At 48.1% G+C, this 22,912-nt stretch overlaps 1 protein-coding gene and 1 non-coding gene across 2 annotated transcripts; one reads left to right on the top strand and one right to left on the bottom strand.

The window, feature by feature from the left end:
• The first annotated feature begins 76 nt into the window (after nt 1–76).
• On the top strand, nt 77–21,159 carry HAUS8 (HAUS augmin like complex subunit 8). The gene is made up of 11 exons (XM_033135365.1): nt 77–325; nt 4,852–4,913; nt 7,948–8,003; nt 12,365–12,446; nt 14,926–15,021; nt 15,128–15,222; nt 15,818–15,883; nt 15,988–16,146; nt 17,437–17,578; nt 19,568–19,709; nt 20,749–21,159. Exons 1-11 carry the CDS (start codon nt 297–299, stop codon nt 20,945–20,947), a joined length of 1,128 nt encoding a protein of 375 aa, XP_032991256.1. The 5' UTR covers nt 77–296; the 3' UTR covers nt 20,948–21,159.
• On the bottom strand, nt 11,744–11,817 carry TRNAK-CUU (transfer RNA lysine (anticodon CUU)). Its single transcript has one exon. It is a non-coding gene; the product is annotated as a tRNA-Lys (tRNA).
• Nucleotides 21,160–22,912: the final 1,753 nt, after the last annotated feature.

Raw genomic sequence — 22,912 nt, 5'->3', positions numbered from 1 at the left:
GTTCCGGAGGGGCGGGGGCGGGGCGTGACGCCAGCGCGCCTCAGGGGCGGAACTCAAATAAGCCCTTCCTCTCCCTCCCACAGAGCCTGGGCCACTGCCCACTGCTCCGGTGGGCGAAACCAAGTGTGAGGGGAGGTCCGAGAGGCGCGCGCGCAGGGGTCGCCGGCTTCTCCCGTAGCCACGCTCCCTTGCGGCCTGAGGCCACCCCTCCTGCGGAGCCTCAATGTGGTCCGGCCCGGGGCAAGGGGGCGGGGACCCGAACTTGAAGACTCGGCCTTTGAGTTGAAGGCGGGAAAATGGCGGAGTCCTCGGGGCGCGGGGCTGGGTGAGTTAAGGCGCCGTGCGTCTGGATTTTGTGGGTGTCGGCAGGAAGACCATGGCCAAAGGCTAGGGGCGGAGGAGCAGTAGGGTTGAGAAACGGGGGAATAGAAGCGTGAGTCCAGACCTGATCCCTTTAGGAACCACTGAGGATGCGCAGGATCTGGAAGGCCCCGGGGTGCGGTCTCTGCGCATGCTCGGAGCGCGGGTGTTGAATGAGACCGCGAATTATTTACAATGGTTAAGGTCCGCGGGGTCCCGGGTCCAATAGTACCAGGTCCAGCGCTTTGATTCGGAGCCATCCTGTAGGCCTCGTGTGAGGCTTTAAAGCGCTTAGAACTGCCTGGCCTGTAAATGTTAACTGTCGCTGTTAGAATGATCATTTTGTAGTGGACAAGTGCTGGGCCACTAAATTATCTGCTTTAATCCTGCCACCCGCCTATTTCTATGCTTGCCATTTACAGATGAGGTGATGGAGGCTCAGGGAGGGACGGCCATGTGCCCAGAGTCACACAGCAAGAACAAGACAGACGTGGAACACTTACCCAGTGGCAAGCGTGATTCCAGGACTGTGTTTTTTCTCTTATTTGTTCATTCGGCCAATGCTCATTGTGCCAATGCAAATGAAAATTAAATAGGCCAGCTGAAATCGCTTGTTTCCTCCACAGCCCTTTGCCCCGTGAGATTGACATTAGCCTTTTCTAGGTCCAGTACCAGGGAGGTACCAGAGGCTGGCACAGGTGTAGTGACCCCCACCCCTAACCCCAAACCCAGGTACCTGCAGGTTTGGCCTGAGCCCATTCCATTTGGCTCCAGAGCCCTGGCTTAGACCCCAGAGGGAATACTTGTTCTGTCCCTTTCTCGCTCTTAGACTCACTAGGGGTGACCTGTTTAAGCTTTGCGTTCTTGTCTGGAAAACAGGCATAAGCAGGCCAACAGTTATGCATGCGTGAGCAAAGTGACCACCACTGCTGTGACTAGTGGAGCCTGTCTTGTGACATCACCAGGAGTCCCAGCACCTAGGCCTCAGCTTGACCTCTCAACCTGCTCCTCCTCCTGCATGGCGGGTCTCTGTTCCTGATGAACCCCCGCCTTCTGGCTTACCCAGACTGGAAGCCTAGGAGGCATTCCAGACTCTCGTGCACCTCCCAGCTGATTGGTCAGCGATTCCTGCCCCACTGTACCCTGTCACCTATTACATCAGATTTCGATTTTTAAAAACATTGAGGTGACATGCACAGGACCTCAAATGAATCCTTGTAAATTGAGCAATTCCATGGCCTGAAGACATTCACAATGTCGTGCAACCACCTCTGTGGAGTTCTAGAACATTTTCTTCAGCCCAGAAGGAAACTATCCATTTGCAGTCACTCCCCATTCTTCGTCCACACCAATCGGCTCCTGGCAACTACCAGTCTGCTTTCTGTCACTATGAATTTGCCTGTTCTGGACATTTCATAAAATGGAATCATACGCTATATGGCCTTTTGTGTCTGGCTTCTTTCACTCAGCATCGTGTTTTTGAGGTTCTTTGTTTTAGCATGCATCAGTATTTTATTCCTTTTTAGGACCAAATAATATTCAGTCTTTGTTATTGTTTTTTTTTAATTGAGATATAATTGACATATAACATTAGTTTCAGATGTACAACACAATGATTTAATATTTGAGCATATTATGAAACAATCACAATAAGTCTCAATAAGTCTAGTTAACATCTGTCACCATATAAATTTTTTTCTTGTGATGAGAACTTTTAAAATTTACTCTCTTAGCTCAGCAACTTTCAAATATGCAATACAGTATTATTACCTATAGTCACCATGCTGTCTGTATGTTATGTCCCCGTGACTTATTTATTTTAAAATTGGAAGTTTGTACCTTTTGACCCCCTTTACCGATTTCACACCCCACCCCTGCCTCTGGTAACCACCAATCTGTTCTCTATCTATGAGTTGAGTGTTTTGTTTTGAGATTCCACATATAGGTGAGGTTATACAGTATTTGTCTTTCTTGGCCTGACTTTATCTCAGCATAATGCCTTCAGGGTCCATTCATGTTGTTGCAGATGGCAAGATTCCTTTTTGATGGCTGAGTGGTATTCCGCTGTATATATCTCACATTTTCTTTATCCATTCATCCATCGATGAATGTTTCCATGTCTTGTTTTCCATGTCTTGGCTATTGTAAATAATGCTGCAGTGAACATGGGGGTGCAGATACCTTTTAGAGTTGGTGTTTTAATTTGCTTTGGGTAAATACCCACAAGTGGAATTGCTGGATCCTGTGGTCGTTCTATTTTTAGTTTTTTTGAGGAACCTCCAAACTGTTTTACGTAGTGGCTGCACCAATTTACATTCCCATCAACAGGGCACAAGGGACCCAACTTCTCCACATCCTTGCCAACACTTGTTATTTCTTGTCTTTTGATAATAGCTATTCTAACAGGTGTGGGGTGATGTCTCATTGCATTTCCATAATGCTTTGTTATTTGTTTTATTATTTTTAAAGATTTTATTGGAGAAGGGGAACAGGACTTTATTAGGGAACAGTGTGTACTTCCAGGATTTTTTCCAAGTCAAGTTGTTGTCCTTTCAATCGTAGTTATGGAGGGTGCAGTTCAGCTCCAGGTCCAGTTGCCGTTGTTAGTTGCAGGGGGCAGAACCCACCATCCCTTGCGGGAGTCGAGGAATTGAACTGGCAACCTTGTGGTTGAGAGCCCACTGGCCCAGGTGGGAATCGAACCGGCAGCCTTCGGAGCTAGGAGCACGGAGCTCCAACCGCCTGAGCCACCCGGCCGGCCCCCTGCTTTGTTATTTTAGATCGGCGTTCTGCAACAGCGTTCCAAGTTCTCTCTGTCTTCAGTCCCATGCTGCTGATCACCCATTTATCATACCAGCGGCACTCAACTTGATCTTAGACATCTGGGGCTGGATCATCTGGGAGGGGGGCCGTCCTGTGCGTCGTAGGGTGTTGAGCAGCGCCTCTGCCCTTGACTCACTATGCCGATAGCATCTGCCTCTGTGACAATCACAGATGTCTTCAAATATTGCCCAGTGCCTTGTGGGAGTGAAAATTGCCCTCGAGTGAGCACCCCTAAGTTATTTGTATGAGAAGTATTTATCCAGTGCTTCCCGTCTGCCAGCCTGTTAGGAACTGAATGTTTATGGTCCACCCCCCCCCAAATTCGTATGTTGAAGCCCTAAGCCCCCATCGGCTGTATTTGGAAAAGTAGCTTCAATGGAAGTAATTAAGGTTAAGTGAGGTCATAAGGGTGGGGCCCTGATCAGAAAGGACTGGTGTCCTTATAAGAAGTGACATCAAAGGTCTTGCTTGCATGTTCTAGCCCCCCTGCCCTGCCCTCGTCTCCCTGCGCCACCTACCTTGCCCACACCTTGATCTTGGACTTCCAGCCTTTAGAACTGTGAGAAATAAATGTCTGTTGTGTAAGTCTCATATTTTGTGATGGCAGTGTGAGCAGATGCATACCTAGGAACTGGGCAATGTTGAGGAGCAGACCGGGTCCCTGTCCTTCTAGAACTTTAGAGCCTGTCTTCTTCACAGCTGCCAGCGGTCTTCATGAAACACAGCTTGATAGTGTTTGTTTCCTAGGGCCTAAGGGTGAAAGCCAGAATGCACGCTTTTTTGTAAGGCGGGTGAGGTTGAAAAGGGTTTGTACATTCTTAAATGGTTGTTAAAAAAAATCAGGAGAAGAATGTTTCGTGATACAGGAAAATTGTATGAGATTCAAATGTCACTGTGTATATATAAAGTTTTATTGGAACATAGCCATCCCCATTTCTTTCTGCATCATCCATGGCTGCTTTGTGCTACCATGGCAAGGTTGAGTAGTGATTGTGAGCACATGACCCACACAATGAGAATATTTACTGCCTGGCCCTTTACAGAGAAAGGTTGCTGACCTCTGAGCTATGGGACCAAGTCCGAGCCCTTTAGGTTTGGCATTCAACACTGCCAGCCTGGCCCAGTGTGCTCTCCTGATCCCGTATCATCGGCCGTGTTCTCCAGCTAAGCCACAGGGCTGATCACTTCCTATTTCTACATCATTCTCCTCTGCCCTCGTGCCTTGACCTTATTGATTCCTGTCTTAGAATGTCCTTTCCTGTGTACCTGCTTTGTTGCTCGCCTCCCCCCAGCCCTTTACCGGTCCAGGGCGCCCTTCACACTTGTCCGACAGGAAAATGCTGCTCTTCCGTCTCTCGGAGGGAGCTCCGTCTCTCGTTCACCGTGTAGCCATGCCTTTGGCAAACAACAGGCACATCACCGCCTGCAGAACTGATGAACCTGTGACTTAAGTTGAGATCTTTGAGGCTTGGCAAGAATGCTGGCTCTTCTCGCTCTGGGCCTTTCTTAGTTCAGGCGTTGGGCTACTCTGTCACCCCGGGTAACAGGGCTCCATGTCCCTCTGCCTGTTCACGTGGCCCAGCTTCGCAGAGATCAGAAGCCGGGCTTCTCACTGGCTTCCCTCAGCTGCTTGTCAACTACATTAACAAGACCCCCTCTCTCTTTTAGGAAGCCGTCCATGGGAGGTCCCAGTACTCCTAGTGGCGCTAAGCCGAAAAGAAGAATACAAGGTGAGTCAAGTTAGAATCTACTTTGTGACCCGGTGAAGTACAAAGTGATTTTTGTTTCCCAGTAAGTGCGTTTGGGGGAGAAAAACCCCAGAGCAGAGCAGGGAAACTGACTTTATCTTCTGGTCACGTCTTGAGGGATTTCAAGTCTGGTCACCCAGCCCTGCCTGCAGCCACTGGTGCTGCAGGGCCCGGTGGGTGTCTCCTAGGGCAGTGGGCCCTTCCAGCCATGGGGGTCACAGGCTATGCCCAGCACTCGTCACCTGTAAGTGTGGGGAAGGAGTTCATTACCAAACATTTACGTTTCCTCAGTCCCTCGGGGGTACCCCCATGTCCCGTGTCCACCTGAGAGTCTGGCATCACTGTGAGCAGCCCCCCTTGACTCTTGGCAGTGCCCAGTTTGGGCAGCAGACTCGAGGATCTCCCACGTTGGAGCTCAAGGCTCAGAAACGATGAAGAGTTTTCCTAAAGTGTGCCCGTGTGCGTCTCAGAGAACTTAGAGCAGGATCTTGTCTGTCACAGCTCTACTATTGGCATGCGGTCTGGTTCTTGAACACAAATTACATCCTTCCCAGTAGCGTTGCTTCTGTGGAAAACCCACTGCCATTGAAAACAAACAGGTGCATTCTAGTTTTCTGGAAACTTGAAACTGCTTATCAACTGTCCAAGGAGCCCAGAGCCTCAGATCCTTCCTAGATGTGCGACCCTCTTTGCTGAGGGTATTAGAAGACCCATTGTAGGATGGTCTCCCCCTGCTTGGACCCGAGGGTGCCCTTCGCCCCAATGCTTCACTTGACATCCAGTGGCAGATTCTCAGGGCGGCTTGGTTCTCTCCCTCGGACCCTGCCTGGTCGTGGCCTTGACCCTAGGTACCTCCCGCTTATTGTCTGAGCCCACGCTCCCTGTAGTCAGCACTCTTCCCTGCCTGGGGCACGCTCAGGGTGACCACTGCGTCCATGGCCCGAGCCAGCTTCCCCATTCACTGGGTATGCCTCCTTTCCTCTCCGTGGCAGCTGCAATCCGACTCTCTAATGGAAGATGCAAATCCTGGTGTGACGACACAGTTGAAATCACAGTCTTGCTCAACCAAACTGCTCAGCTATGTGACATTGATCGAGTCACTTTCCCTGGGTCTCTTCTATAAAAAGGGAGACGCTGAAGCACCTAGAAAAAGCGCAGAGTCATGCCTTTGATGCATTGTTGAGCACCTCCCTGGGGGGTGGTGTAATGTAGCTGCAAGTCAAACAGACACAAATCACTGCCCTCAGGGAGCTGGCTGTCTGGGACACAGATGGTGCAACTAGTGGAGAAGTAAGGAGACCCAGGGTGTGGAGGAGGATGACAGGTGCTGTGGATAAAACAGCAGGATGGGGGTACCTTCCGAGTTCAAGGGCTATGCTAGGCTGAGCAGAGCTGGGAAGGAGGGCAAGCGTGGGAGCTGTCCGCTGGTTGGAGAACAGCAAAGGGGGTCGTGGTCATGGGAATGGAGTGAAGTGATTGGGGTGAGATGGTGAAGAGGTCAGAGGGGTGCCCTGAATGGTGGTGCCAGACCTGCAAGGTACCTGGAGGCGCTGAGGCTTCACCAGCTGGTGGACCCGCAAGACAACCTGTTGGCAGCCTAGCGGGGCAGCCAGCCTGGACGCCTACAGGCTGTTTTCAGAGGAGGGGGCGGGCTGTGCTGTGTCCATCGCTGCTGATGGCTCAGGGCAAGGACCGAGAATGGCCGATGGACCTCGGAGCAGGGAGGTTTCAGGGGTCTTGCCGAGATGAGTCTTCTGTGTGGTGGTGGGTGTGAGAGCCAGGCGGGAGGGAAGGACGGGCAGATCAAGGGACGAGGGAGGACAGGCGGAGGAGCCAGCATTGTCAAGGGAAGCCGGGAAGTGGGGGTGAGTCCGAGGTGTTGGGGGTGGGATTAACAGCATGACCCTCGGAGAGAGGAGCAGGGGTGGTATGGAAAAGGGTTGTTGCCGCGGCAGTTTCCTTATGGGATGAGGGCTGGGCTCTAACACAGAGTGGGGCGTCGCTTTACCTCAGAGCACAGAGGTCCCTCCACATGGCAGGGCCAGGATATAGCTCTGAGGTGGGGAGGTGTCTGGGTGCCAAGGAAGGAGGATCTCCTGGGGCCATGGCTGTCTTCCCAGTGAAGTAGGAGACAGGTCCCCAGGTGACCAGAGGGGAATGTAGGTCGGGGAGAGCGGGTGGGGGACAGATCAGAGGACTGTGGATGATTACTAGCCCTGCAGCAAGAGCCCCTGGAGGTGGGGAGGACAGGTGGGGTTTCCTCCATCCACATTCAGTGCGCCAGGGGCAGGTGTGGAAGGGGACCTGGGGCTGGGCTGTCATAAGCATTACGCTGTGTCTGAGAGGGGCCTTGGCGCTGAACGTGTCCAGGGCAGAGGTCCTGAGCTAGGAGGGGTGGGGTGAGGGGATGTGAAAGGTGGTACCATCAGTGGGTCACAGACATTGGGAGAAGGGGCGGTCAGAGTCACGACCGGGAGGAGTGAGCTGGGGAGGGAGCAGGAGGCAAATAGGTGGCCCTCTGGGGAAGGTCTTTCTTCCTTTCCCTACGTGGCCCGAGTCCTCTTTCTACTTTGATCTTCGGAGGATTGTCCTTGGTCTTCCTTGATCATAGCTCCTGTAGGTTTCTGTGGCTCCGCTCTGAGCCCAGGGACTTGTATACAGTAGGTGTCCCATACATGTTTTTGCATACAGTGGGTATTCCAACATGTTCTTGCGCATAGTAGGCGTCCCATAAGTGTTCTTGCACACGGTAGGTATTCCAGCCCCTGTATTCTTGCATACAGTAGGAGTCCCATAAATATTCTTGCACAAAGTAGGTGTCCCATACATGCTCAAGGGTGCTGAAGGACAGGATCTGAGAGGAGCAAAGGGGAGTAGCTCCCCCATTCCTGCCATTGAGTAGGGAGGGCTGATAGCACCCAGCTTTGGGCTAGGTGATGCTGGTCCTCGGTGCTTGGTGGGTCTTCACACACCCCTGTTGTAGTTTTGTTATAAACCAGCAGTATGTCCCCCACAGGTGGAAAAGTGGTCGAGTCCCGATACTTGCAGTATGAGAAGAAAACCACCAAAAAGGTAACACATAATGTACATTTGAAACAGTTCTGATGAACTTGGAATTCTGACACAAGTCTCGAGAGCTGGGCACAGCCTGCTCCCAAAGGCAGCATTTAAGGGACTTCACCCAGTTGCATTTGGGGTCATTACGTTCTTCCTGCCGAGTCCTGTGTGTCTGTCGTGAGTGGCTCATCGCTTTGAGAAGCCGTTTGGCAAAGCCATGATCTCTGTTGATACTTAAAATTGTTCCTGCCTTTCAGTCCAAGAATTCCTTTTCTGGATTCCGTCCCGAAACAGTTCTATCGAATACCCAGCACACACTCCCTGGTCGTGGCTGGTCTTTAAAAAACACCTGCAGGGTTTTAGAGAACTGTGGGAAAAACAATGTGTCTGAATCACCCAGTATTGGAGGAAGAGTTTCATGAACTATTTGTAGTCACACCATAAAAATTGTGAAACCATTGAAAATGTTGGCATGAAGCACTTAATAACCTGAGAACATGCTTTGTGTGCTGCTTAATGAAAGCAGTCAGTACTTACCCAGTTATGTGTTTTGTTTCACTGTGTACGGACAGAGAATGTGAAGTGAAGGTCGTGTTATCCCTCTATTTTCCAAATCATTGTTTATGGTAAAACTTACTTATTTCCTCTATCTTTTTTAGGGAGAATGGCAGGTTCTTAAAAATGTGACTTAAGATCTGGCCTGAAGAAGGATAGCTTTGTACAAACCGTTTGATACGCTTCTTGGAGTGATTTCCTTAACTAGACTTAATTTTTTTAGAGCAGTTTTAGGTTCACAGCAAAATGGAGCGGGAGGTGCACAGATTTCCCATAGACCCCCGCCCCACCCACTGCGTAGCCTCCCCTCTGTCAACATCCTGCTTCAAAGTGGTGCCTATTACAGTCAACGAACCTACGTCCACACATCAGCACCCAGAATCGGTGGTTTACACTATTGAAGTGATTTTCATCAAAGGATCACAGTCCACACTTTGTAATTTTAATTGCAAACATGTTTAGTTGCCTTGCAAACTTGGTTACAGCGCCCCCATGTGTCTACATGGATCTTTGAGAGCGTCTCTTTTTGTTTGGATCTTTGAGAGTTTCTCTTTTCATCTTTTAAATTAAGGTATAGTAAGTCCTCACTTAACGTCATCAATAGATTCATGGAACTGTGGGGAAATGATGTGTAATGAAACCAGTTTTACCGTAGGCTAATTGATAATAAACGAGTTAAGTTCCTATGGCATCTGATCAACATTATAACAGTGTTATTCGAGGACCTGCTGTATAATTTACTTAGAGTAAGAGTCATCCTTTTCAACATCCAGTTCTGTGAGTTTTGACAAATGCATCCAGTCATGGACCCACTACAGTAAAGAGAACAAAGGAGAACAATTTGTCACCCCCCAAATCCCTTTGTGCTCTGATGGAGCCAGCTCCTCCCCACCCCAGGCAGCCCTGATCTGTTTTCTGTCCCTATCTGTAGCTTTGCCTTTTCCAGAAAGTCATTTCAAAGGTGTCGAGCTGCAGCATCTTGTATCTGCCTTCTTTCACATAAAGTGCGTTGGCGATCCTTCCCTGTGACTGCCTGTAACAGTTAGGGTTGGTTCCTTCTGACCCTGAAGACTATTCCACTGTGTGGGTGGCTCACAGGCTGCTCAGCTGGTGAAGGGCATTTGGTTGGTCTCATTTGGGGCGATTTTGAACAAAGCCACTTTCAATATTCCTGTGCAGGATGCTGTGCAGATGTGTTTGCATTTCTCCCATGAAGGAAATTACTGGCTTATAGTGTAAGCATATGTTTGACTCTTAAGAAACTGCCTGACTGCTATCCAAAGTGGCCGCACCTTTTTGCATTCTCACCTGCCACTGAGAGGTCCGGTCCATGCTTTAAGATTGAAGCCATACTAGTGGGTGTGAAGTGGGATCTCATTGTGATTTTACTTGCGTTTCCATAACAACTGATGTGATATTGAACATCTTTTCATGTGCTTATTGGCCATTCTTATCTTTGGTGATGTGTCCATTTGAATCTTTGGCCCATTATTTAATTGGGTTGTTTTTCTTATATTGAGTTTTGAGAGCTCTCTATATCTTGGATGCCAACCCTGTACAGTGATCTGCAAATATTTTCTCCCAATGTGTGGCTTATCTTTGTGTTTTCATTCTATTAAGTGTCTTGTGAGGAGCAGAAGTTCTTGATTTTGATGAAGTCCAACTTACTGATTTCTGCTTTTATAGGTTGTGCTTTTGGTGTCTTATCTAAGAAACCTTTGCCTAACCCAAGACCAGAAAGATTTTCTCCAATGTTTCCTTCTAGGAATTTTTACAGTTTTAGGTTTTACATCAATATCTGTGATCCATTTTGAATTAATTGTGGTATCTTCTGCGATGATGGAATTAAAGTTCATTTTTAAGTGTATGGAAGTTCTCTTGTTCTAGTACCGTTTGTTGAAATGGTACTTTTCTTTGCCCCTTGTATTGTCTCATCAACTCTGTCAAAAACCAATTGGGTGTATATGTATGCATCATTTCTGGACTCTGTTCTTTTTCATTGTTCTACATGTCTATCCTTAGGCCAGTTCCACACTGCTGAGATTATTGTTAGCTTTGTAGCAAGTGTTGAAATCAGGTAGTGTGAAGTTTCCTACTTTGTTCTCTTCCAAAACTACTTGACTCTTCTAGTTGCTTTGCCTTTCCATGTAAATTTTAGACTTAGCTTGCCTTTTTCTACCAAATCTCCTGCTGAGATTTTGCTTATATTGAATATATGCATTAGATTAAGGCGAACAATATCTTAAAAACACCAAATCTTCAAATCCATGAAAATGGTGTACCTCTTCATTTATTAGCTTGGTGCAAAAGTAATTGAGGTTTAAAAGGTTAAAAATAGGGGCGGCCAGATGGTTCAGTTAGAGTGTGAGCTCTGAACAACAGGGTTGCCAGTTCAATTCCCACATGGACCAGTGAGCTGCGCCCTCCACAACTAAATTGAAGACAATGAGCTGCCACTGAGAGGCGGCCGGATGGCTCAGTTGGTTAGAGCGCAAGCTCTCAACAACAAGGTTGCCGGTTCAATTCCCTCATGGGATGGTGGGCTGTGCCCCCTGCATCTAAGGTTGAAAACGGTGACTGTACTTGGAGCTGAGCTGTGTCCTCCACAACTAGATTGAAGGACAGCGACTTGACTTGGAGCTGATGGGTCCTGGAGAAACACACTGTTCCCTAATATTCCCCAATTAAAAAAAAAAAAAAGTTTAAAATAAATAAATAAATAAACAAATAAAAGGTTAAAAATAATTGCACAAACTGCGGGTACTTTTGCACCAACCTAATACTGCCGTCTTGGATTTCTTTGAATCGTTTTGTAGTTTCCAGTGTTTTGTAGTTTCCAGTGCATAGAAACTTCCCCAGGTTTTGTTAGATTTATACCTAAGTATTTGGTGGTTTTTAGTGCTATATGTGGTACTCTTTTAATTTCAGTTTCCAAAGTCATTCATTGCTAGAAATATGATTGATTTAAAAAAAAAAAATACTGACCCTCTATTCTATAACCTTGCTAAACTTACTAATTTTAGTAGCTTTTAAATATGTTTTAGAATTTTCTACATGAAGAATCATGTCTGCAAGAAGAGAGTGTTTTCTTTTTGCTTTCTTTTTTTAAACTTTTTTTATTTTCAGTGTATTTTTCCAGGACCCATCAGCTCTTAGTCAAGTAGTTGTTTCAGTCTAGTTACGAAGGGCGCAGCTCACATTGGCCCATGTGGGGATCGAACCAGCAACCTTGTTGTTAAGAGCTGCATGCTCTAACCAACTGAGCTAACAGGCCAAGAAGAGAATTTTGTTTCTTCCTTTCCTACCTGTTTGCCTTTTATTTCTTATTGTAGGAGCTCCAGGACAAGGTTGACTAGGAATGGTATCTACATTGAAATATTCTCACCCTTGACAAGGTTTTCTTTTTTTCTTTTATAGTTTTATATTATAATGGCTTGCTATCTCCATGGCTTGCTTGCTGTTTTTGTAAGTTGTGAAGATGAATACTTGCACAAAAACTTTGTTTTTCCTGATGACCAAAGTAATATATTCTCTGTGAAATTGGCAAATACTAAAATGTATGCAGAAGATCGGTCACCTGTACTCTGCCATGTCAGATAATCACTGGCAAACATTTTGGTGGTTTCCTATATTCTATGCGTGTGAGGGTATCCTTTTTGACAAAAGTAGTTCATCCTGTATTTACGCAGTTAAATGTCGGAACTCCTTAAGGCTATCCCTTGCCTCAAAGTGAGAGCAGATGCAAACTGCAGACTGTGAAGAGGCCCCTTCTCACGAAGGGGAGGTGTCTTGCTCCCTGAATGTCACGTGTTCCCTAACAGGCTCTTGCAACAGATGCTTTAAAGACCAGTGGGAAGATGCCTGAAAGTGGACGGAAACCCAACCCGCTCCAGAAGAGCAAAGGTACTTAACGATGGAGGGAGGGTGCGAAATAGCTATAGAGCTCAGGAGGTGATCAACACGATGGTGAATTGTATTTGCAAGTACGCTTAAGTTAAAACTTCTTCTTTTCTTTCTGGGAAGTGTCAGAAGAAAGAGCTAGGCAAAGAGTTTCAGTGTAAGGACCGACTTGGGACATGTGGGGAGCTGAAAGGGGATGGTGGTGTAGTGGGGGAAGTCACTTCCTTCCTATGTGGCCCTAGAGAAGAGCCGAATTGCCATCATGGCTTTCCCTTGTGACCAGTTCCTTGATCACGTGATCATTTCCAGCTGGAGCTCTGAGATCAGGACTCTCAGAGAAGGTGTGAGGCCTCATCCTCCTGCCTCTCACTGCCTTGGGTCTCACTGCCTTTGAGTCTTACTTGTAAGGGTCTCCCCATATCCTTCTAGAAGCTGTCACCAAAGTGATATGAAACAGTTCCAGTTTTTCGGATTGTAGCCATGATGTGTTCAGTATAAAAAAATGGCAAATGTAGACCAAGACGGGGGAGCTCCCTCACAGTCTGCCACTTAGACTGTCACTGTTGACGTATTTGGTGTTCGGTTCTAGTTGGTGTGCTTATCTAGAAATCTGGGAAGACCTCTCCCACTGTAGCACTTCTTCTAGATCCTCACATGCCCCCCACCTCTCCAGCAAGAGTTGACAGCTCTTCTTTTGCATGAGAGCAATTCACAAAAAGCAAAACTTTCTCAACCCTCACCCCCTTGTTCAAAATGGTGACAGCTTTGAGTCTCATAGGAAAAAATTAAATGTTTTTTCGTGACTTAGATTTCCTACTATATTGTTCAGATCAAGGGTCAGAAAACCTTTTCTGAAACAGATGGTAAATATTTTAGGCTTTGCAGGGCAGTCTCTGTCACAAAGACGCACTCTGCTGTTTGCAGCATGAAAGCAGTCCCACATCACACATATACAAATGGGCGTGTCTGTATCCCAATAAAACTTTATTAACAAACACAGGAAGTGGGCCGGGTCTAGCCTGTGAGCTGTAAGTTTTCTGACCCTGATTTACATGTTTGTCAGAATTTGCTCTGTTCCTTGACCCATGCATGACCGAGTAGCAGACACATGGAACCAGAGCCTGGCTTCTAGTGTTTTCTCATGCAATTAGTTGACGACCATGCATGAAGCTGAAAAAACTAGCTTGGTCTGAGGGGTCAGAAACTGGGCCTACCACATTTTAAAATCAGGGTTCTCACCTGGGAGCAATTGTGACCTCCAAGGGACACAGCCCTGTCTGGAGATATTTTTGGTTGTTGAGATTGAAGGCGGAGGTATGCCACTCGCTGGCATCTAGTGGGTGGAGGTCGGGGATGCTGTTCAGTGCAGGACGCCCCAACAAAGAATGATCCAGCCCCAAATGTCAACAGTGCCAGGGCTGAGGAACCATGATTCAAGCATAGTCATGATTTAGAGGGACTGCCTTTTCAGTTGCATCGTACGGCTTTATAGGAAATGGCTTTTCTTAATGATTTTTCTATCCATGAAGATGACAAAACATTTAACCGGTACAAAAGTCATAGCCATAAAAAGTTGCCATCTCCCACCTCGCTTTCCTAGCTCCTCGCCCAGGAGGCAGCTGCTTTATTTATTTTCACTCTTTTATTTATTCAAGTGTTTTTCCAGGACCCATCAGCTCCAAGTCGAGTAGTTGTTTCAATCTAGCTGTGGAGGGCGCAGCTCACAGTGGCCCATGTGGGGATCGAACCGGCAACCTTGTTGTTAAGAGCACTCTAACCAACTGAGCTAACCGGCCGCCCCAAGGCAGCTGCTTTTGATAGATGTTTGTATCTATCTAGAATTTTTGAAAAATTTGAACACAAGTGGTACCATGCTTTACACATAAGTGTGACTTTGCTCTTTTCATTTCCACGTAGTCGTTTTCTCAACCGCATACTTGTTTATGAAATCATTTTCTGTTTAGTTCTTAACATGACATTGTATTTGACATACCATCTGTTCATTTTGCAATCCTCAGGAACCCTTGCTTAATCGAAGCAGGCAGCACAGCAGTGCCCATTTTAGATGGTGTAAGGCATAATTTCACATTTTTAAATAGAGGCTAAAAAATGGAGGGAACTCCCGGGGAAGATGAACAGTCCAGAAGCTACTAGAGAAAGCAGGAGAAAGAGCTGAGGGCAGAGCACGCATATGGCCTATATAAGAGTCTTATATCGCGAACACAGCAGTTTTTATTAAACTAGGAAGAAACGCTTATTTGCATCTTTTATAAAGAATGCCTTTTTTTTCCAGTTCTCCTTTAAAATGTATTCAAGTTGATGGCTAGGAATTTCCTAAGGTTTTTCAGCCTTCTCTACTACCTAGCAAGAAGTTGAGTTTTGGAAGAAAGTGGTGTTGTCCGGAAAGGCTGCCCACTTCCCAGCTTAGGTGTAGAGTGTCTTGGTGACGGCTGACTTCCTGGGATTCTCGTTGGGCCCACAGAGAGCAGTGGAATAACTGGCAAAGGCGATCTGCAGTCCACGTTGCTAGAAGGGCATGGCACTGCCCCACCGGACCTGGATCTCTCAGCCATTAACGGTAAACTATTCGTTTCACCCCTTTTCCCAGCCGGGGGTTGCAGTATATCTCAGCGGGCTTCTGAAGTGTGCTCTTCTGACCTTAAAAATGCTTTTCTTGATCTTAGAGAAGAGTATGCTTAGAAAGACTCCACAATTAGAAAAAACAATGTCAAAGAAAACCGAGTCAACATCGTTTTCCGCCTCACGAAAAAAGACCCCAGTAAGTGTCTGAAATGACAGGGAAGCTGCTAATGGGGTGGATTACTCTGGTTTAGGTCCTGCCCTGTGCCAGGTGCCACGTGAGGCCCGGGGCTCCAAGAACAAACAAGCCAGCCATGCCTTTTAGGACAAAAACCAACACACGTTCTTAGATCATTTGTAGTTTGTTTCTCCAAGTACACGTACAGTAGATAGAAATGTGGGATCATGTGAAAAATGAGATTGGGGCCTTGTGGGCGGTGCCATGCTAGGGAAGGCACTTGGCCAGGCCCTGTCCCCCAGTTGGAGGACATCCTGACTGGGGTGGGAGGCTTGAGTCCTGGTTCCAGTGTGGAACTGAATGGGCAGGTGCCCTCAAGCTGGCCTTTGACCACCCAGCCCCTGGGAGCGGGCCAGACCATCCTCTTCCTCCTTCCAGAGCGCCTCAAGAGACTAAACGTGATAATAGAAACAGCAGATTGTTACCCAGTAGAGGGTTATCTAATTACTGACTAAATAAAAGTAGTATGAGTTAGGGTGGTTTCCCTCCCACGGAAGAGGGCTGGATTGATACCAGTTCATTGGAGGACCCAGAGTATCTTTTCCTTTTCCTTAAGGATATCTCCGAAGCAATGGAAATGATGGAATCCCAAACGTTACTTCTCACTCTCATAAGCATAAAGGTGAAAACAACTGCGTTCACACATGATACGGGTGGAAAGGCGGCCCCTGTCAGCCACAGGGATGGAGTCCACTCCATCCTGAGCTCTCGTTCTGCACTTAACAGATGGAGAACAGTCTCGCTGCCTTTGAAGAAACGGCCGAAAGGAATTTATTAACGATGTGCCAAGAGAAGGAGAAGCTCCAGAAAAAGGTCCACCAGCTGAAGCGCCAACTTCTCCTCTGTCAGAGGAAGCGGGAGTTACTGGCCGTCCTCAATGCTCAGGTCAGTTGTGACCACGGTCTCTGAGCCATGTGTCCCAGCAGGGTCACTGGCAGGGGTGTTTGGAGGAAGCATTTATGGTGGGTGTCGCTGCTCGCCTGGCTCTAAGTCTGTGCTCAGCTTTTGACACCACCGGCTGTTGGTGTGTGACAGCTTGTAAGAGGACGAGCCTGTAATATTAAGTACCAACCAGCCAGAGGGACCTGTCCCTTCACACACATGCACATACTCTTCAGTCATGTTCAACTTGTGCCCGGCGACATGAAGATACGCTCCAGGCCTGCCCAGGGGGCCAAGGTGCTGGTGGGAGGCACAGACTTGGCGCCATGTGGTCAGTGCTGGGACAGAGGTGTCCACGCCTAAGAAGGTCATGGAGCAAACCCTTGGAACCTAGAAGGATGGAGTGGGGGTGTGGCTCATCACGCAATGTGTGCGTGTCCTGGGGCTGCCATAACACAGTTCCCCAGCGTGCGTGGCTTAAACAACTGACACTTTCTTTCAGTTCTGGAAGCCAGAAGTCTGAGATCATGGTGTCGCAGGGTTGGCTCCTGAGGGCCGTGACAGGCCTCTTTCCTTGGCTTGGAGGTGGCTGTCTTCTCCGGGTCTCTTCACTTGGCGTTCCCCCTGCGTGTGTGTGTGTCTGCCTCCGAATCTGCCCCTTTTACAAGAACACCAGGCATATTGATCAGGGCCCACTTCCGTGACCTCACTTTGATTCGATTCCCTCAGTAAAGACCCTGTCTCCAAATCAGGTTACATTCTGAGGTGTTGGGGGTTGGGACATCAGCAGAGGAATTAGGGAGTCAGGGGGACACAGTTCAGCCCACAACACCGTGCATGTATGCGTGCCCTGCGGCCAGGCCCTGGGCTGAGAATGGGGTACCTGTCCTTGTGGAGTGGAACGAACGACAAATAATGAATCCTTACAAAGCCCTGCGAGGACCCGGATAGTGTGTATGAAGGAAAAAGGGGGCGGGGGGTGAGGACCGCCTTGCAGGGGGCAGGGCATTTCAGCTCAATTCTCCAAAGCAGGAAGGCTCAGCATACTTGGGTCTGCTGTGATCCCAGTTGAGGCCTGGCCCTGGAGTGTGCTGGAAGGCGGATGCATGTTCATGACGAGGAGGGCGGCCAGAGTTAGGGGAGAGCTCACTGTACCCATAGGACCTCCCAAAGGATTTCCTAGATGATCCCGAAAGAACAGCCTGTGTCTTAACCACACACATGCCATCAGTGAAACTTCGGGGGCCGTGGTTGCAGGGTCTCATCTCAGGCCCCTTTCCCTCCTGCCTGCAGATCGAGATGCTCAGCCCCTATGAGTCTGTGGCCGAACGCTTTAAGGAGCAGTACAAGACGTTTGCGACAGCCCTGGACACCACAAGGCATGAACTGCCCGTGAGATCGGTCCACCTGGATGGAGATGGGCAGCAGTTCTTAGGTAGGAGGGACCACCAGTGTGTGTTGGCACTTCTTGCGTGTCTTTCTTGCGTGTCTTTCCATTTGTGTCTTTCTCACAAGCCTCTTAGGTAGACGGCATGTCCCATCAAATGGCAGAGAATGCAGGGGGTCAGCGAGACAGGTCTGTGGGTTCCCTGTTGATTTCCCACCCTGCCGAAAGGCATTCTTGGGAAGCGGCCTCTACAAAGGTGCCTTGTTGGCTGGGGCAGTGATAAGGCTGCTGGCCCCACCCCATCCTGCCTTATACGCAGAGCCGCGGGGTCCCTTTCCTGGAGAGGGGTCCCCCCTAATCCTTCACTTGAAGAAATTGGCAGGTGTGAAAAGTGCTGCACTTGATCTTAAAATTCTCTTTAGAACAGGTATCTTCCCAAAGCAAGGTTTCAGCTGCCCTAGCGTCTGATTATTTCTAAGCAGCGCTCTCATGAGCCTCTGGATACATTTTCTTGAGGCTGATGTAGTAAAATGTTGCCACCTAAAGTCGGGGGGACTTTCCCTCCAGAGCTTTCCACAGACGCAGTTCAAGATCACAGAGTGTTGCTGTATTGACAGAGATGATTTTTTAAAAATTTTTTAACAGCTTTATTGATACATAATTCAGATACCGTACAATTCTCTCACTTAAAGTGTACAATTCAGTATTTTTTAGTATATTCATAGGGATGTGCAATCATTACTACAGGGTAATTTTAGGACATTTTTGTTCCCTCCAAAAGAAACTCACAGGATCTAGTATCACTTCCCATCACTACCTCTCTCTCAGCCTGAAGCTACCACTGATTAACTTCCAGACAGAGATGATGTTTTAGTAAAATCAAGCTTTTTCCAACATGAAATAGTATGTGTCTGACATGGAATCTTGAAAAATGAGCCTTGTTGAATGATTACCTGTGTCTGGGTTTCCAGTTGTATAGTTACTGCACTCAATAGCACATCTGCAATTTTGGGACTCTGTCTTGGAAAAGTTCTTTAGGTAATTGCCAGGAGTTGGGATTGGGGATTGTATGAGTTTTCTGTGGCTGCTGTAACAAAGTACCACAAACCAGGTGGCTTTAACAAGAGAAACTTATTCCCTCCCAGTTCAGGGGGCCAGAAGTCCAAAATCAAGGCATAGGCGGGGTTGATTCCCTCTGGAGTCTCTGAGGGAGAATCTGTCCCAGGCCTTTCTCCCGGGTTCTGGCGTTGCTGGCCTTCCTTGGCTCCTGGCCGCCTCACTCCAGTGTCTGCTTTCATCTGTACCTGGCCTGTCTCCTGAGTGCCTCTGGACCGAAATTTCCCTCTGAGAAGGGCACCAGTTCATTAGAATAGGCCCCACCCTGTGACCTCATTCTAACTCAGTTACATCTATATAGATCCTGTTTCCAGTAAGGTCACATTGTTGATTAGGACCTGACTATGTCTTTCAGAAGGACACAGTTCAGACCACATCGAGGGGAAAGATGTGTGTCTGTAAGAACTCTTATGAGGTTCCCATAATGTTATTATCTAATGTACCGTTGTGATGTGTGTAGAGTGTCGCAGGTAGATGGGACGTTTGCCAGGAGCAGAGAGATGCTGCCTTTCCTAGAGCAGCTGGGATACTGTGCAATTGTAGGCAGCTCTGCTGGGGCGAGGGTGTAGGCCGCGGGACGGAGAGGGAACCCCGGGGTTGAGCGTTCCTCGCAGCACAGGCTTTCTCCACCTTTTGCATTCGTTCAAAAGGTGACATTCTAGGTGCCGTGACTGCCTGAATGATAGAGACACCTGACCCACGGTCTCAGGCCACCGTGATCTCAGGCAAAGGGACACAGAGGTGGTACCAGTGCACAAATGTGGTCCGTCATGACTTTTTCTGTCTTTGAGCTCTTCACAATTCCAGCATCACATGAGAGCGTTCCAGCAAAATGACAAAAATCTCGTCAGCTACCGCGCTCGTGAGTGGGTTGCTTGGGGCACCTTGAAGCCCATGGCCGATGACCCCTTGTTTCCCCAGATGATTTGCAGCAGGAATTGGCAACCACGCTCCGTCTGCTGGGAGAACTTGAGATCGGCAGTTCAGATGAAAATGAGAAAGTGTTGGACCTGCTGAGCGAACTCAAGGAAGTGACCCAAAAGAAGGATGTGGAGCTTCGAAGGTATTTCTGAACATATTTTAAGAAAAAGATAGTCCCCTGTCAGGCAGAGATGGTTCATTGGTGGTTGCACTGTCTGGAGAGTGGGCAGCTCTGGCGTTTGCAGAGGCCAAAGGTGCAAGGATCTAGCCAGGCAGGGCGAGGGGGTGGGCAAAAAGCCTTCAGCCCAACTATGAGTTCTCCAACAGCCAAAATAGAAAGGGGCTCATATTTTCATCCCTCATTCACTTCCTCAGAGCAGCACAGCACTTCAGACTCCCTTGGATCCATCTATTCATGTGTTAAATGTTTTCCAGGGTAAGGGCTTGGGGCGATTCTTTTGGAACTTCCTATTGAAGTATAAATACATATAGAAAAGGTACAGATTATAGCGGTACAGCTTGATGGGTTTCACCAACGTGTGCCCTTGTGGAACCAGCCCAGGTCCAACGCAGCCCCAGGCTAGCCCCCCAGAACCACCTTGCTTGCTTCTCTCACTCTCCTCCGGGTGATTTCTAACCATGGGGCTTTCCGCCACATCTTCCAAAAAGAATCTTGTTTTCTTCTCTTTTACAATGCTAAACATACTTCCTGAGATGCCTAAAATATTTGAAAGGGACTCATGAGAAACAGCTGCCATCCACTGTGGCGTTTCCTTCTGTATGTGCCCCGGGATGAAAGCAGGGCACACCAGAAGGTTCCAGATTGCAAGGGTCCCAGGTTCGAAAGGTTAAACATGTTTAGTACGTGTTTCCCACCGGCATTTGCGTTGTGAGGGGGCTGGGATATTGTCCCATTCACAGCTCTGCCACCCATTCCTGACATAGCACCGATGCTCCCTAAATATTTCTTGAACGCCTGCCTGGTCCTGTTCTTGGGGGCTTCCCTGTGTGAGTTCTGTTCAGAGAGCTTAGTGACCCACGCTTTCCCACAACCACTTGCGAGGAGTCAGCCTGCACTGGCTGCCTTCACACTGCTGCCACGAAGGCAAAAAAGCTTTGGCTTCGTCCAGCTCGCAGGCACAGAGGATGAAAAGGCGTCATCCATCCTGTCGTTCCCACAGGAGCTTTGTCCAGGTGCTGGAACTCTCCGCTGGGGTGAATAAAGAGGCAGCCTTACTCAACCAGGAGGTCTGGGAAGAAGCGCAGGGCCCCGCGGCCCCCCGCCAGTGGTATTTCTGTGACGAGGGCGCCTGCGGGGAAACTCCGGGAGAGGCAAGCAGCCCCCTCCTTTCCAGCGCTGACGAGCCATATGCACTGTGAATCCACACGCAGGCTGTCCCCAGCCCAAGCGGGGACCTTCCTTCAAACCATCAGGAAGAAAGCACATTCTGTGCCACCTGTCCAGGGCACATCTGTGCAGATGTGATATTCTGGAAACTCAAGCACTTTAGTTACTTACTTCTGCAGCGTACTTGTTTTTGTATGATAATCTCGTTTTTGATATTTAAAAAATAAAACTGTTTGGTATTTGAGCCTTGGTTTCTACATAGGGGGGGAGCAGAAGACAAGTGTTGTCTCATTTTCTTCCAAACAGCTGGTTCTGGGCCTCGGAACTTCTGAGGCATTATGAGTATTTCACTTTCAAGATGATTCCTGCTCTTTACTCCCAGGGCTGGCTGTTCTATTTAATATCTGATAGCAAGTTAGAAGTTGGTCCTCAAATGGAAATTCTCCATCGAGTCCAGCATCCCAGTAGTGGGCGCTGGGAGGCACCTGCGGGCTTTTGCCATAGCTGCCATCTATACTCCACACTGGACTGTGCGGCAGAGAGTTTGCCCAGCCAGCTCTCCAGCTCCGGGCTGTGCCGCGTAGACCCCGGCAAACCTAGTGGTTCCCATGGACACGCCTTCTGCATTACGACATCAGGAAGGGGAAGTGCCCCCAATAAGACAGTATCCATCCCCATCATGCATTTCCAGAAGAGAGATGCATCCACTTGATCTAAATAAAGCCTGTTCAACCAGGCACACTTTTGTTCTACTTCCAACTTAATCCCACCAATCCTTACACTCCTAACTGAGGCCTGCTGGGGACTTCGTCAGCAGGTTTGGATTTACAGTTGCGCGTAGGGGAGGCAGGCCCCAGTCATACACGATAGCCATTCTGGCACAACATGCAGGTCAAGGGACGCAAGCTCTTCCCATCCAGTTTCCAGCCACCCTATTAACCCTTTCATTTCCGTGTTCTCCGAGTCCACTGAAGCCCTCATTAGGGATTTTCATGAAGCTCCTGTGTCAGAGTTCCAGAAACTTCTCCACTCTCTGACCAGTTTTCCCCTCCATTTGTCTGCAAAAAGCTTTGGGTCCACAGAAGGGGACACCCCAGGCACTCTGGTCCTTGTGTCAGTCATTATCTCCATTAATTGCCCTGATAAGCGCCCCAAGCTATCCCAGGCCATAATCTCTGCCTTCACCAACGTGTGCCCTTGTGGAACCAGCCCCAGGTCCGACGCAGTTCCCGCCCAGCCCCCCAGAAGCACCTCGCTTGCTTCTCACTCCTCCCAGGGATTTCTAATCATGGGGCGTTTCTCCATCTCTTCCAAAAACAGTCTTGTTTTCTTTTTTACAATGCTAAACTTACTTCCTGAGATACCTAAAATACTTGAAAGATACTCATGAAAAACAACTGCCATCCACTGTTATAGTCTTTGCCTTCTAGCTTTTAAAAATTCCCCAAACTGGGATAAAAACAGCGGACTTATTTACGGAGCAGGGGGTCCCCTACCCCACCCACACTTGTCAAAATGGGCAGTGGTGGTATATTGCGTGCTTCAGTTAAGCAGGGGCTCCAGAGTGCTGCCAAATGAACATGTCAAATACACTTGTGCTCGGGACCCAACTTAAAACTAAGAAATCACCTGGAAGGATCGCCATTATCTTTGCTTTTTTTTTCAGATTTGTATTAACATAGCTAACATACAATATTATACTAGTTTCAGGTGTACACCATCATTTATATACCTACAGTGATCACCATAAGTCCAGCAACCATCTGATGCCATACAACACTGCCACAATATTACTGACTGTAGTCCCTGTGCTGTACATGACAGCCCCATGACTCACTTGTTTCATACTTGGAAATTTGGACCTCTTCACCTTCCCCCTCCCTTTTTTAATTTTTCTATTACAGTTGACATTCAATGTTAATTTCAGGTGGATAGCATAGTGGTTAGACATTGATCTAATTTACGAAGTGTTCCCCCTGACTAGTCTAGTATCCACC

Source organism: Rhinolophus ferrumequinum, chromosome 18 (genome assembly GCF_004115265.2).
Source record: "Rhinolophus ferrumequinum isolate MPI-CBG mRhiFer1 chromosome 18, mRhiFer1_v1.p, whole genome shotgun sequence".
Lineage (NCBI taxonomy): Eukaryota > Metazoa > Chordata > Mammalia > Chiroptera > Rhinolophidae > Rhinolophus > Rhinolophus ferrumequinum.
The sequence above is the reverse complement of the archived record's forward strand: the minus strand, read 5'-3'. Positions and strand labels throughout refer to the sequence as shown.

Bases quoted from the DNA above. Each gene is read 5' to 3' on its own strand.
- HAUS8 (XM_033135365.1), top strand. From the start codon at position 297: ATGGCGGAGTCCTCGGGGCGCGGGGCTGG. The intron at 15,223-15,817 runs GTAAGTGTCTGA...CTTTTCCTTAAG, and splicing joins CCTCACGAAAAAAGACCCCA to GATATCTCCGAAGCAATGGA. The intron at 17,579-19,567 runs GTAGGAGGGACC...TTGTTTCCCCAG, and splicing joins AGATGGGCAGCAGTTCTTAG to ATGATTTGCAGCAGGAATTG.